General features: G+C 54.1%; 1 protein-coding gene across 1 annotated transcript in view; it reads right to left on the minus strand.

Annotated features, from left to right (window-relative positions):
- Window positions 1-16,120, minus strand: part of LOC128271179 (protein Shroom) — a 120,013-nt gene that overhangs the window by 71,561 nt on the left and 32,332 nt on the right. Inside the window, exon 3 of the mRNA XM_053008621.1 lies at window positions 4,146-4,372. Coding sequence (XP_052864581.1) covers window positions 4,146-4,372 — 227 coding nt within the window. The remainder of the gene's footprint in view (window positions 1-4,145; window positions 4,373-16,120) is intronic.

Below are 16,120 nucleotides of genomic sequence, written 5' to 3' on the forward strand. Positions count from 1 at the left end.
TCATCAATCGGTTTCTATGCGAAAGACACCAGTTCGAACCTTGACAATGGATCAACTTGAGTGCCAACTTTAAGTTGGTTTTAAGTAATGCTCTGTCCGTTTGAATAATAATAAATTAAACGTTGGCAAGGGGTTGTGGTTCTTCGCTAATCTCCATTTTTATCTCAAATATTTTTTAATCCTGGAAAGACCACCCTCATTAAATTCTCCCAAAAGCAAGGAGAAGAGCTCCAACGAACGGCTCCTTCCTTACACCGGCGTGGTGAAGATCTTCGATCTTCGAGTCCGCTGATGATGATGATCGCACCCGTCGCCCGCCTTCCAAAAACTCGTCTCCACCAGCAGCGTGTCATTAAGGCTTAAACGATTCCGATTCGCATTTTTGCGGAATTCGAAATGAACTCACCGGCGGGAGGACTGGCTGGCTCGCTGGGGTGACCACCAAATCAACCATTAACCGGTCACCACCGCACACTCCGGCCCCGGTCCGCTTCTGGCTTGCTGGCCGTTGAACTTTGGGCGACGATAACGAACGAAGGGGGTTCGTGACGCCTGCAGAGCGGCGTTACCGGCTCGTGATTTCACGATCACGGCGCACGCCCCCCGGCGACCTTCTTTATCATTCGCTGGCGACCATTTTGTTTCTGCAACGAGAGGCACTTCGGGCCTCCGTGGGCTTAGAATTTGCCGTGCTCCGTACATTCTAATCCGCGCGTGGCCGATCCCCGGGTTCACCAAAAGCACGCAGAGCGCGCGTCAAGTCCTTTATCGGGCGGGCGGGCATGGCGGACCAAAGAAAACCAGTTTGGCCTTTTCGTTTCTGCGGGCCCGGAGCCCGTGTGTTTCTTCGCGCGGACGGTTCTAGGGCACCCTCTCCCGATGTCCCCCCGGGGGGGTACTGCCGTGCTCCGGTTACAGTTCGTGGTTCTAGAATCATAGCTGGGGAGCACGCGATCGCGCGCCACTAACGTTGTTGCTCCGTGGGCCTTTTGGAAGTCGCATATTGCCGGACTGAGAATGCGCCCGAGTTGCTAGACTATTTCTTTCTTCGACTTTTGCGCCACGTTCTTTCGCGCAAGTCCGTAATTTATTGGCCGCCAGATCGAACTCAAGGTTTCTCGAGGCCCGATGAAGATCGTTCCTCTAACAACAAGGGCGTCTCGTTGTCGTCGTCGCCCGCCGCCCTCGGATTGTGACACTAGTCCGCCCAGCGACTCTTGTGGCCAGTAGTAGATCGAGGCATTCGGACGTCTAGAGGGTACCTCTTAGCTTGCTGCTTGTTTCGCTCGATGCGTGACGACGCAGTGACAGAGCCAGTGACAATCGATCGCGATCGCGCGCAGAAACCAGGAACGCAGCCGCGTCTGAGCACACGCCACGATGTATATCTTGCGGCCGGATCGTGAGTGCCGGACAGCGGATTGGCGTTGATCAAGTACGCCTGGAACGGTACCGGTTTCCAGGGCAGCCGCCAGGCACACATTTGAATACGTTCGTGCGTATGTTTATCTATCAAAGTCTGCCCCTTGCGCATGTCCGCACTCGGCGCCGACAGAACGGTTCGTATGAGGGTTTGTGGGCCAAATCACTTCTATCGAGTTTCTAGCGCCCACCTCAGAGCCGGGGTCACGTCGTGGAATCCACTTGATCGACGGCGCGCAGTATGCTTCGAGTGCCATGACAGATCGAGTTCCTTAATACGCGCCGATGAAGATGTTTAGATGACGCCACATCGGGCTGCCGCCGTGACGCCTAACGATGTTTGTGTTTGGACTTCACGAGCTCCAATTGCTACTGTTTTGACGAGGCGGCCAGTCGAGCAGAATGACAGATCGTCGGATGTCGGACAATCCAGCACTCAACTAAGTCTTTTATTTTGTGATCAATTTGTGATTATTGTTCCAATGGGACGACGGGAACTTGTCAGACGCGAAACAATCTGGCGAACCGGACCAGTAATGCTCCCGACCAGAAGGGCTGTCAGTTAATCATTTGCTCCTTCAACAGACACTGATAGGCCAAGAGAGCGTTGTGAGAACAAGCGTTGACAGGATCCATCGCTACCACGTCATGGCCCTGCCGCGAGTGGCAGCTGGCCATAAAAAGAACCGAACCATCGGCCAACCGACGACGGGTTCAACACCGTGTTTCTGCCACGGAAGCCATCGTCCTGTGCCCCGGTGACCGGATCACCACCCGGCTGAGACCGATCGCACCCCACGGGGATAGCCAGTCCCAGGCCGACTGACCGCTAACCTTTCCGTGCGCTTGGTCGATAACCTTTCGCAAGCCCAGCGCCCAGCCCAGCCCAGCGGCCGGCCTCGCAATCACAATAAATCCATCAGAATAAATAGTAAACATTTTAATCAGAAGACAGCGCAACCACTCGACCGTGGCACGGTGGTTCCACTTCCTTGCCCGGTAATGCACCGCGAGTGCACTCGCCGGCGGCCGGACTGGACGGCAGATTTACGACGGTCCCGCTCCGCTCCTACCGAGGTGCTACAATTTACGCGGGATGACGAAAGGGATTTGATTTATTTGTTTCCACCGTCGGGCGGGCGTTGGGAAAAATGGCCATTCCAACCTTGACGTGACGCAAGAGCAGCGCTTCTGCACGCTAAACGGACACGTAAGTGATCGTAATTGCTGGCTGGCCGCCGAGTGTCTAGCCGATCATTATCAAACTTCGCAGGCGCAGGCAAGCACCCACAGAGGGACAAGGCGCGTCGGGCCTCGAAGACAAATCTGCGCAGCCCCCACGCGCAGCAAGCAAGTGTCGTGTCGAACACGCTCCTAGGGTAGGCTAGGTCCGGGTTGCTTCCCGCGGGTGCGGGCGCAGCAAGGACATCGACCTCATGATGGGCACCGCGCGCCGAGCAAGGAAACAATTTACACGGACGCCGTTAAATCGTGTTCGTCGGCGGCGGCGGCGGGGAGCGGAAACTGAAAATCACCACCCGAAGAACCGATTCCTTCGCGGGCGTGCCAAATGCCAAGGTCAGTGGCCGATGCCACTGAGGCACACACAACGACGGCGTGGGCCTCTTCTTGAGAGGGCAAAGGTTTTTCAATTTATCGAAAAAAGTGTGCGTGGAAAGTCCCGAAAGAATAATGATCCTTCGTCTGGTGCTGCGGCTGCCTCCGGTTTTGAAAGTGCGGCGGCCCTCGAAAGCCCACCGTCGAGAGGTCCCACCGATGCGTGCGAGTTGGTGGTGTTCTATTATTTATGACTGATTTGCATGAAAAAGGCTTTCTTCGCGAGCGCTCGCGCTTCGATTTGAATAGTTCCATTAACGCACGGTCCGTACGGCTCTGCCAGCCACCCACCCGAGCCGATGATCGCGCACCGCGCACTTAACTTATTGATGATCACTTATGCTTTTCTCTTGCCCTGTCCGCCAGTGTCCGTGCACGGCAGCCAAATAGAACCATTTCTCTACGCGCAGACACAGCCGAAGCCGAAGCAATCTCGTGCAGCAACCAATGGAACAGCAATCATCCCCCCACGGGGAAGGCAATCCCGTCGAACCCGTCCCCGGACCGCGGGTGATAAATCTCGCACATAAATAGAAAACATAAGGCAAAACAAATCTGCCAGCCACCGGCCGAATGGTGTGCGCCCTTTCGCACACGGGGCCAATATTTTACTTGGAGCGCGCCCTTCGCAAAAGGGCAAAATAGACCGGGCGACTAAGGGGGGGAAGTGCTATCGGAAGAAAAGGGCCCCGGTCTCCCGGTTGCGTCGTGTGCAGAAAGGTCACCGAAAGCCAGGGCCGGCAACGAGAACGAGAACGTTACTTCGATTACAACGAAAGACTTACAAGAGCGCTTCGAAATACAAGCGACGAACCCGGACCAAATGCAGGGGATGCAAATCGAGTCGGGGTCAGCACCCCCGGAGGGCGTAGTGAAAACACAATTCATGCCAACGCCACCGTGCGCAATGAGCCACTTGCGAGAGACCGGGCGGCCGATGAGTCGCCGATGGACACACCACGCGAGAGAACGCGCAATCTGGTGTGTCCGGCGGACAAAGAAACCTGGGATCGCGACGACCGCGTCGCGCGGTTGTCTGAGAATGATGACTGATAATTTCTCCTAAAGTCTGGGCTTAATTTCACCTCTCCACCGTCGCTACTTACCGGCACTGGACAGGGCGGACGTTCCGGTCGCATGGCTGGCCACCGAGACGTCGCTCATCGAACCGAGCCACTTGAGGGTTTCCGTCGACGAGCTGTTGCTTTCGGCCGAGCTGTGGCTATCGCCGATGCTGCTGCCCGCCGAGGACACGGCCAGCTGCTGTAGGTCCTGCTGTGACCAGTTGTGCGACGATCGTGACGACAGCAGCAGCTCACTGTCCTGACGCAATCTGGAAGTGCGAAAAAAGGGGAAAATTTGTAGCATTACAAAGGCAGGGACACTGGCACACTGTCCGGTGCCTTGCGTCACTGGCCACCGTGTTTCTCGTCGCCCCGTTTCGCTATAAATAATTCGATCGGCGATGGAATTTGGCGTCCCGGACGCCCAATGTTTCGGTGCGCGTGGCGTGTTTATTATTGATGGGCTTTTGTGTGGCCAATTTCGAAACGGTTGTCACCTTGTGGACACCAGGCCGGGCAGTTGTTGCCGCCCCCGGTTTAGGGAGCCGCGACACGACACCGCGACGCCGCGACGACGACTACTGTCTGTCGTGGGGCGCACGGACAAATCATAAACCATTCGCCGATCTCGATATGTTCGTTCGCGCCGGTAGGGCGTGTGATAAACTTTGACTAATGGTCGGCTGCAGATTATTTATTTATCTTGAGGACCCCGCCGGTAGCCCGGGTGGAACACTGTCGCCCGGCAACTGGCTGCGCTATCCGCGAAACCCATCGCCACCACACTTTCGAGTGTCTTTGGAATTTATTTTCGATCCTGAATTGACCATTGTTGCAACGCCCTGAACCCAGGCCGGGTGCTGCATTCCCGGCGGGGGCCTAGGCGAAACATCGCCGTGTTTATTTGCCTGTTTTTCTGTCTCGTTCGAGGGCGCTGAAGTGTGAAATAACAAAGGGCACACTGCATAATTTATCTGCCCGCATGTAAGGCACCCGCTACGGGCAAGGAATTGGCAGCAACCGCAAGGATCTCGCCTTGAAGTGGAGTCATTCGAGAGAGTAGAAAAGAAAACATTCCTTCCACTGAGGCGATTAATATTCACCGAATTGTACTGTTCATTGTTCAGGACGCTGCGGCCGCTGATCTTTACAGGCGTTCGCGGGTAATCGTAACAACAAAACGGGCTTGTTCGTTCAGATGTTCAGAGAGAGAGAGAGAGCGAGGAAAGAGGATCGAGTAATGGGTGGGAAAAAGATGGTCCGTAGCAATCTGATTCGCAGTCCGCCCAAATGGGGACTCTCCCAAATTTATGGCTTCCTTGCACATTACAACCGGCCTGAGCGATCCTGATCGCTGATCGCGGCCAACAACGGCGCGGACCACAGGACACGCAGCGGGGTTCGTGATTTGTGACACGCGATTTCGGCCCCGAGATGCACCGCCATGATAAAGCATCGAATGTAGAACATCGTAAAATCGGTACGGCGGGGGTACCGTAAATCCCGAAATGAAGCGTCGAACATAAAACATGAAATCTTCCGCACCGCAACGCAGCCCATCGCGGGAGGGTATTGAGTTTCTTCGATTCGATAATCGCTTCCTTTCGCGTACTGCACGAAGGTTACACCCCCGGGTGGGAACCCACGGCGGTTGCAACAGGATCTCACGCAACCGCGCCGCAACCGATGCTTCCGATGTTGCCCGCGTCGCACGCTATCGGGGGGGAGATGGGCCTGACGGATACGGCACATAAACTGGCCCTTCCACGACCCTTCCTAGGGACCGATTCGCCCCCCCCTGGAACCCCAAAACGGGCTATCGTTCCGCGGCCGCGATTTCCACTTAGCATAAAAGGGGCACATCTGCCACCGACAGGAAGCCAAGCGAAAGGGAAGCGGCGGCCCGTGTGATGTAATAGAATGTAGTCCGTCTGGGAGCGGTCCCTTCAACTCTAACCCGCGAACCCATTCCCGGGCGCTACGCAACCAACCGACGCCCGCCCCGGCCAGTCGTAATTGCACGACGACGATCGCTGACGGGTTGCGCGGGCTACGGTTTGTTTATTAGTTAAATGCGGCCACGACCGGTGGCCCACTCCGGTCCGCGGCCTGCCACCGCGGGCGAAACATGATGATGATGGTGATGCGTCTTGTAGGAGAGTTCCGAAGCGATGCACTTCACCGCCAGCCAGCGATCGTAGGCAAACTGGAAGGAAGTTACGCAAATCCGTGCCGCCGCCGCCGCCGCTCACATTACGGCTCCCGGTTCGGGCCACCGTTTGAAGGTTCAGACCAAAGAATGACTTCCAGCCACTCCGGTGTGGCCTGCGAGGTCGAAAAGTGACGAAATGGATGTAACGGTAATGGCGGATTATTTCTTTCTTGCGTGGCCCTGCACTCCGACGACGTGTTCGCGTGCAACCCCCGGCCGAGGCCACAGAGGAGAGCGAGGGAGCGGGTGCGGGAAGTAACGCATTATCACGTTGTTGTTGTCGTGACACGATTGGCCGAATGATCGATTGGATCATAGCGTGGGTCAATTTTTCACACGCCACGCCGAACAACGACAGGAACCGACGGCACGTCTAATCTTTTTGTCCAATGGAGATTGAAAACAAAAAAACCATTTAAAATTGTCCCCCCCCAGAGAGTAGAAGAGAGGGACGCGCGAACGCTACTTAGAGGCGCTAATTGTGGGGTTTAGAAGCACATTAAATTGAGTTCGAACCAAATCGAGCCGTTCCGCTTCGAGCCGCGCTCCGAGAGACTTAAGCCACACGGCCAAGCAACCCGTTAAATAGCCAATGTCACAAAATCTTTACGATTGTTTACCAATCCGATTGCGATAGCAGACCGGGCCAGCAGAGGGCGACATAAAAGTGCTCATTACGCTTGGGTTCCGTTTTTTTCTTCTGTCGTTGTCGCCTTTTTGCTCATTCGATCGTAAATGAGCTCAAATTGCGTTACGGTTGCGAGAAACAGGATACGCACGGCGGCGGCTCCAGGATGTGATCCAGGAACAACACGCGGAGGGCGACGCCTTCTCGCGATATCCGCCATCCGCCAGGGCCACATTCCGGATCGCGAGGATGCACGTAACCCGTCCTCTGACGGGCGACATTTTAATGCCGACCCCAATGCGGGCATTAACCGTGTGCCAAGGCGAGTGGCAGGGCAGCGGCTTAATTTCACCTCGGTGGCGTTCACACGGGCGCCCCTTTTTGCGCTCTTCCAGATCTGCCACCGATCGCATGTGTGTCTGTCGACCATTTCTCGATCGGTTACGATATTCGAACGAGAAAAAAAAACGATGAAAAATCCCGATTTATCTGACACCCGCGACGGATCGTCGAATGCAATGCACACAAATCATAAGGTGAGCGGCGGAAAAAAGCCTGCCACCCATTGGCGTGTGTGCAGCAACATTTTGCGATCATTTACCAGACCCCCCCCATCCGATCGCGCACCCGCGGATTGGGTGAGAAAACGGAAACCCATTTCTCGCGCGATGCAATCCCCTTTTTCGCGTTTTATTAGCGCCTCCTCGCTAGGGGTCATGAACCTACTCACTCACTCACTCACCCGCTGCTCACTTTCCATACCCGACGCTGGCGCTGGCGGAATTTGGTTGCGTGTTGGGATGTTATTTTTATGTTTCTGTGCATTTTTTAAGCTGCCTGCACCGCAGCACCCTGTACAGTTGCCTGAAATCGAACTCAACCATTATTTGCAACCCCCGTTTATCCGTCTCCTCCTACACGGCCACGAAAGGGCCATGCTCTCTCCCTCGCTCTGTAGAGATCTTTTCCTTTATGTTCATCCACCAGCGGGCGAAACGCATTATGATGAAGATGATTATTTTTATTACGATCGTCACACCACACACCACGGCAGCAGCAACAACACAAAGGCAGGGCGAAGGATCAAGATGCAGATGGGTAGACGGGGCAGCGGCGATGCAACAATTGCAGCGTGTGCTTCCCTCACGAGCAATGGAGGAAAGGTTGGTACTAAAGAAATCCAACCACCGAAAGATCACTCAGCCAGTGCCAGTTCCCGAGGTTGCGATTGCTTACTCAGTACCCGGTGCGCCCGGTGTAGTGGATCGCGCTTTTCACTTTCCGTGCGAGCCTCACATTTGGCCCGCACGATGACGTGCGTCCGATAAATTGTTGCTACTTTATAGTGCCCTCCCCCACCGCGGCGCCGATCTGCGGATCCACCCTCGCGGCCCACGACAGACGGCTGAATGAATGAAGGGCCGACGAGCATTACTGCATGTTTGCTTGCCGTGCTGCTGCTGCTGCTCGATAAAAGAAGACAATGTAATGCGCGGGGAGGGGGCCTTGCGATGCAATGTACCGAGCGCCACGGTTCAAACCAATCGGGTTTACGAGACGGCTTCTAATTGAATCGTGATTGACTGCATAATTTGATCAATCGAGCGAATTCATTCACCGCACACCGAGTGCGGAGTGCCACTGCACTAGCGAAGCGGATTAATGGAGGCACAAGCCCAAACACAACAACCACCCGGCCCCGGTGTACTTGCATAAAATTCCAAATTCCATCAAACAGGGGAAAAAAGAAAGCTTCAGGAAGATCCGCACAAAATGCGTCTTCATTTCAATGAGGAGTAATTGATACGGTAAAAAGAATTGTCGAAAGTCCAACAGGAATTAACATGGAGCTAAATCATACACTAATTAATCACTTCGAAAATATTATATTAGATCTAGAACTTAATTCTTTCCGTTTTAGATCGCATTACTCACAAAATGTCACAAATTTTTCAAAACGGTTCACGGTTCAAAAGTGGTGAATTTGGCTTGCAAGACCAAGAGCGACCTGAACAGTCAAAAAAGGTTGGTGATGAAGAATTGGTAGCATTGTTCGATCGGAATGCATGTCAGATGCAAAACGAAATTGCAGAAATGTTAGGAGTTGACCACACGACAGTTTCCGATCGCCTGAGTGCCGTGAGAATGATTAGACAAATTTCTTGTGGGTTCCACAAGAATTGAAGAAAAGAGACATTGAAAGACGGAAAACCAATTGCGAATTTCTGCTTGCACGGCAGAAAAGAAAAGGGTTCTTGTACCGAATCGTCACTGGTGATGAAAAGGGGAGCTATTACAAGAATCCTAAACGCATAAAGCCCTGGATACAGCCTGGTGAACCAGGTCCATCGCAACCAAACCAAATATTCACTGCGCAAAGGTAATGCTGTGCATATGGTGGGATATGAAAGGTGTTGTGCATTTTGAGCTTTTAAAACTCTCTTATGATGCGGTTCACTTCTTATGAAAGTATTGAAAAATGGGTCTCTGAGGGGATCGCTCCTAAAGATAAGAAGTTCTATCAACAAGGAATCGAGGAACTACCTTAAAGATGGCAGAAAGTAGTAGCTAACGACGGACAATACTTTCATTAAGGTAGTCATACGTTTTGTTGCTGTAGTTAGGCCACAAATGTCGAACAAAAACGGAAAGAATTAAGTCCTAGACCTAATAGTCAGCAGCTTTCAGGACAATTAGGGACACTTTTTCGATTCTAGTTCCTCGAAGTTTAGTTCGCGAAGCAAGGTCATACGGTTCTGGTTAAATCGAACTCTTCTTCGTGTAATATGCGTAACAATTAAGCTAACTCTCTCAAGCTACACCATTTAATTTGAACATTTTGCTCAAATGATTGTGAAAACGAGCAAGCGAATTGACAGGCAGCCTTCAAACTTGGCCACATTCTGGACTAACTAAGTGGGACCAAGAAATTGGACAGTTGAATGACTAAAACGATCAAATCTTCGACAGAGTAACATCCACATATTAATATCGCATTCTGAAACGCAATTCTTAGAGCCCTTTCTTAGCAAACGCTTCCCGAGTCTCCCAAATGGCCGAAGCACGAGCGAAAGAAATGTCAAACGAACTACGCCGAAGCAGCAGCTAATGGGCTCATTTTCCCCCGCAATAAACTCTCGCCGCTCGCGCCTCGTTCACGACGCGCAGCACTTGAGTGACATTTTTCCGCCAGAGTGACAGTAAAAACCCAAGCGCACTGAAACATTCCAACCTTAAAAATCCTGCGCAGCTTCCCGGTGTTCCGCTTGTTTGTGGCGGGTCCCATAGAATACCCCCGGGCCAACCGGGAGGAAAAGCACCGCGCGGGGCTCTATAAAGTGGCACTTGAAGTGCCACACTTTCCCTGGCATACCTCGGCAGAGCGTAGAGTACTGCGCCGAGGCTAGGAGCATCGCATATTGGTGCCGTTTCGGAACGGAACGGAGCGGGCGGTGGTCGTGGCAATGTTGGAAGCACGCCTAACAGATGAAGATCGTGTAATGATCGTAATCGTTTCACATGCACATGTTGCCGCCGCCGCGTGGAGGGACTTTTTGCATTCCCGATTTTCCCGCCAGGCACGCAGCGGTCCTCGGGCCGAAGGGGTTCTTGGCCGAAGGGGGCCACGATCTTTCGGCCACGCCGAACCCCGTTTGGGTTTCAGACGCGCGAACTCACCGTCACGGCCGTCGTTATTATTTGAGAGAGAGAAGATTTTCCAACTGTCGCCCGTAAAGTGCGGAAGTTAATGCGCGCTTTCGATGCAAACCCGGTTCCCACACGGGCACACGGTTGGCCTTAGGTGCTCGTCCGGGCCTCCGGGTTCAACACCTGGTACAACCCCGGTGCGAGCTTAGGCAGATCGGAAGCGAGAAAACAAGGGCCCAAAAAGGCGCATAAAAGCAATCGTAAAAGGCCGTCCACCAAATGGACACCACCAAAAGCTCGAGACCGCCCGACCCAGTTTGCCGCGCTGTCCACCGGGCTCTAAGCTCTAAGAACAATATCTGTTTATCTCATCTGTCGGTCACCACTCTTAAAGGAGGCCATCGAAAGGGAAGCGCTACGGCATTACTTTCGCGTCCACTCCGTAGTACGCCAATGGCACAAATAAATGACGGAGGGGCAAGATTAACGGTCGACCGAGCAATAAACGAAGCTCGGTGAAGAAGCTCACACAACACGCGAGATCGAGATCGACCGAGATCTGTTGGTTTTATGCTTTCGAAAACGACGTCACATTAAAGTGCACCGAGGATCGCGCATAAGGATTGCGGTCCCCGCGTACTCGGCTTCCCAATGAGTGCCGCCGCTATCTGGATCGTTGGAGTTTAGAGTTGGCGGTGTTTTCGCCGACGGTGGTGCCGAAAGTATGCCCCGCACGCACTCCACGCACACCGCACGTGATGTTGATGTTTGCCAACATTTTGTGTGATTGTTTTTTTGGGACCAACGATTAGAAAATGCGTGCCGCGCCGCGGTCAGCTCGCGGTGTGTTGATTGTATGTTGATTTGCCGCCCGCTTGCCGACGGGTCACACGGTACGAGATTGATGAAATCTGGTGGCCGAGCCACCACCGGGCCACTTGAGGTTGTCATGATTTGTGCGATAATCGTCCTCGGTCCCCCCCGTTTATGTAACCGATTAGTGCGCATTACGAGTGGTCCGGCTAACGGCAAAAGAAGACGACACTTGCGGCTCAAGAAACTCTTCGCTGAGGGCTCAGCTTAACTGAGTGACAGTCAAGCGAGTTTGGCGGCACCAAATGCGTAATGAGAATACAATATTCGGTCCCCCGGGGGACGAATCCGGCGCTCACTGGCCAGCGCTAATTGAAGCCGAGATGAGACGACGTGAGCCTTCGGAGAGCATCGGATTAGTGTGTTGTCACCGGAGCAGATCGGCCACGGTTGATTAGAACAAATTAATCAAAACAATCTCACGGATAAGATTCGTCACTCCACTCCGGTGAAAGGATAGCTCACGGTGCCCTAACCTCGAAAGTGACAAATGAGCTCCGGTTTGGGGTTCATTATCTTGACTCTCTGGGGATTTGACTGTCAGTGGGCCATGGGTCGGTATTATTTGGTTTGTATGGAGCCCACATTCGGTTTGGTTGGGCAACCTTGCGGCCGTACCTGCGGCCAAGAACCTGTGGCGCTAGCTAATGACAGGCTCGCTCCGGTTTGACCACAAAGCGTAGCGACACAGCAGGCACCGTGATGCAAATTGTGTGAAGTGTTATCAGATCTGGGACCCACGCCAAAAAACTTGACGACAGACGTGACATACGGTCCGGGCCGTGGGTTCGGGGGGAAATTAAATCTATTCCACAGTCACAGCGTACGCAGCGGGCAGCCCAAGGTGTCCCAAGGTAGCCACCATTTTCGCCACAAATTACTTTCAATCTCCAGCCCCGATGGCTCCGATTCCAGTTAGCGTCTCCCGGACAACGCAGACGTAGCAGCGCCAGAAGATCGCGGCAATAAGCAATCCAATCTGAGCCCATCAACCATCGCTACTACGCGTCGAGACCGAGCCGCGCAGTTGGATGCACTCTTCAAGGTCGGCCCCATGCGTCAAGTTTGCGATCGGAGACCCGACCCGATGATCGTGAGGGTCCTGCTCGAGCACGATGCCCACGATTATCTGAGCGCGGAGGTCCTGCCAGAGGGCGCGCTGTGTTTACACTTTGTAAGCAAATCGACACACACGCCGAGTCACCGAAACCCCATAATTAGAGCCCGCGCCCGAGATGTTAGCGACGTTTAAGGGGTTCATTAATTAGGAACGCCGAAGAAACGGACCAGGCTGCTCTCGTTCCGCCTAGGACTGTTTGCAGCTGGTGATTGGTTGGCTCGTTTCCGTTTATCGATCGCTGTGGGGCTGGTGATCGACGAAGCGAACCGAACCGGGGATCCGATTTCGTGCGCGCAGGCGCTGCAATCTCGATCTATAAAGTCTCATCAGCACCGGACCCAACGACGACCCACGCGACGACGAAGAGCCATCGCAGTCTTCGACACGCCGTCGGCAGCCACGTCGATAACAACATTGTTGCCACCCGGCAAGGCAACCCGAGGATTGCCTTGGGCCGTTACAGTTGCCCCTGCAGGTGGGCGCGCGCGCGCCGCTGGCGTAGGACTGACGAGAGATACGGGTCTGATTTGCGACCCGAAGCGGAGCGAAGCGAAATCACCGTCGAAATGGGCGAATGCAAGGGGACTTTTCACGGGGCACACACAACAATCGCCGGCGCGACAATGTTGCCCACTGTGGTCAGGTCGGGACAAGGTGCTAGAGCTGGTGCGTGGACGGCCTGGTGGACGGCCACGACACGCTCGGCACGATAATGTCAATTGGCGTAAATTACGATCGCGCTAATGATCGCGAAAAGCTGCGGTAAATCGATTCTGGTTCCCTCCCGTCCTCGTGGGCTAGCTTTTTTATCGTCCGGACTCTCCGTGGAAGGCCTGCGGTTATGTAGCTCCCTATCCTGCGTCCGGCCAGCATCGCGAAGCATAGGGAGAATTAAGTACGGACCGAAAAAAGGCACAACTCTACGATCATCCCTAGCTTCCCGGGGATCCTTGAGGAGCCCCCCCGCAGGATGGCACGGAGCCCCGCCGGAGAAGCCCAAGTAGAAAGTGAGTGTCTTCGGCGGACCGGGCAGTCCACACAGGACCCCCTAATGATGCCTTCGCCACTAGGTCACCACGATGTTACGGCAGCGGCAAGGAAAGCATGGAAAGAGGGTCATCGAGAGTGATAAATATTGAACACTTCTTCGCCAAGGCACGCGGGAATGGCGGCCCGTTCCGTTCCGTTATCTTTCCCCGGCGGCGATTATGAAAGTTGTGGTTACGCCGGCGAAGAAAGACGCGCCCTGTCCGCCGCCATCGGAACCGGGGGGGGCCTCCGGGCAGAACCGAGCGCGATCAGTCCTAGCGATGGGCCTAATTAGCCGCGCGCGGGACTTGGGCTTGGGTGAGTCACGAAATAGAACATTTCCCACTGGCGGGCCGCGTCACGGTCGATCGATCGATCGGTCGGCACCGGCTGGCGTAGGAGACGTCTTCTTTCAGGCCTTCCCTCTATTCACACACACGTCAACCGCTAGCGGGCCCCGAGCGTCGTGGCCACTTGCAAAAGCCAGAAAATCCGTGACGAGACGCGACTGCAAATGAATAAACTCCAGTCCGTGTCGGCCTGCCTAGGCGCGCGGCGCGTTTGGCCTTTCTCTACTCACGATTCTTGATGATTTGCGTCAAAAGGCTTCCGACCGTCGGTAACAATTCCGCACACCTATTGCTCCCGGCGGCGGGCGGAAAATTCCGGTACGGAGAAGGTTCCCGCCGTTGCGCGCGTGGTTGACATGGTTTTTATTTTGTCCATGAGACCCCTATTTGGGGGCGCCTTGTTAGCTTCCAACTACCGTAGTTCCGTAGCGGAATTCTTGATCCTTGTCAAGCCAGTTGCTAGATACTGGATTTAAAAATTATCAATTAATCTTTGCAACTGTGACTTGAGTCCTTAAAATATGAAAAAGACTTCAAAGATGGTGCTCAAATGATTTTGTCTCTCTTTCCGCATCCGACGGGGTCCGACGGGGGTCCGACGGGGGTACGAGGCCAAATATTGCCAGATACATTCCAATCGCACAGCGTGGCGTGCTCGGTAGCAGCCGCGGTGTTGGTTCCTTGGGGCAATCAACGAAATTGGGTCACTGACGTAGAACCGTCACGAACTGTGAGCTTCCCGAGGAGGCTTCCACCATTCGGACCGTAATGGGCTCTAGGCTGTCTAAATCTTGCTTGACCGTCTGCGAAAGCCAAGTGATTGAGTTTTCGTCTTTGTTGGCATTTTATTTCCTAATGTCCACAAAACGTCCACAGCCGCGAACCCGGAGTCCAACTCGAGATTGTTCCCTTTCCAAAACCAATCCATCCCACGTTCCGCAGTTGACAAACTTTACAACTTCATTGTGGCGTTGATGAATGGGAGGTCCAGAAGAACAATTCGAATTGACCACGTCCGTTCGTAGGTGAAAGCTACTGAAACCGAAACGTCCGATGTGGCCGATCGATATGCCGTGGGTTCTGGGCTTTCGTTTTCTAACGCGGACCCCGTGATTGCCCACCTGCATTGGTCCACTTATGCTAACGAACGCCCTAGCGACGAGGACAATCGGCTTCTTTATGCCTGCGCGTCTGTTTGCCGTCTGGGTTTAAAGCCGGCAGACACCGTGGGCCGCTCGCCCATCGAGGCTCTCGCGGGTCAAATCCGTGTGGGCTACCGGTGTTTATGGGGGCACTCCGTTCCGTGGTATTCCGCGTGGTGGGTCGACTATCAAGCTTTGCTACCGAAGAACCTATCGATATCGATGGGGTTTATGGTGGAGAAATTTTCGAATCCGATCCGCATCGATCCTACCAGATCGTCGGTGGCGAAAGTGACATTTTGCGAAGGCGGACACTTTATGGCGGACCGCCATAAACTTAATTTAATGCCTCTATCAAACCAGTGACCTTCGCTCGATGCACGCCTGTCAAAGAGACAGAATTTGTCGTCGTAAAAGCCTTTACGAGGCCTTAACGGGATTTGTTGGGCCCACTCTATTGGGCGTCGATCAAACTGTGCGCACCGTGCGATCGTGTTCTCAGGGGTCCCAAGGAGACCACGGAAGAATCTACGGGACATTCCACGGGGACGTTTGCCCAACTGCGCCGCCGCCGAAATCGATTACAATTTGAAAGTGAAACCAAAGCCGCCGGCGTCCCGGGTCGAAAAGCGGAAAATGGGACTTCATTACTACCAGTCGTTACCAGCGATTACGAGCGACATCACCGACCGTCCAACTGATGGCAAACGGTCGCCCGGTCAGCGCTGTTCTATTCAGCCGCCGGGGACGGGATGATTTCTTGGTGACAGGCAACGCTCCGTGCCCGTCGGGAGAATAGCGGCGGGGACAGATTGTGCAATTATGCGCCGCCGCCGCCGCCGCTTGACGGTGGCGTCAGACAAAAGTTCACCGAGGGTTCACAGAACTCACGAATCGATCGAAACCTGAGCCATCCTGGGGCGCTCGATCTCGGAAATGCACTCGGAAATCGGTGATCGTCACCCTCTCGTCCGCTAGCTCGGTACGCCGCGGGGCCGCGGGCAAAGCAGGTAAA

This window comes from Anopheles cruzii, chromosome 3 (genome assembly GCF_943734635.1).
Source record: "Anopheles cruzii chromosome 3, idAnoCruzAS_RS32_06, whole genome shotgun sequence".
NCBI classification, from domain to species: domain Eukaryota; kingdom Metazoa; phylum Arthropoda; class Insecta; order Diptera; family Culicidae; genus Anopheles; species Anopheles cruzii.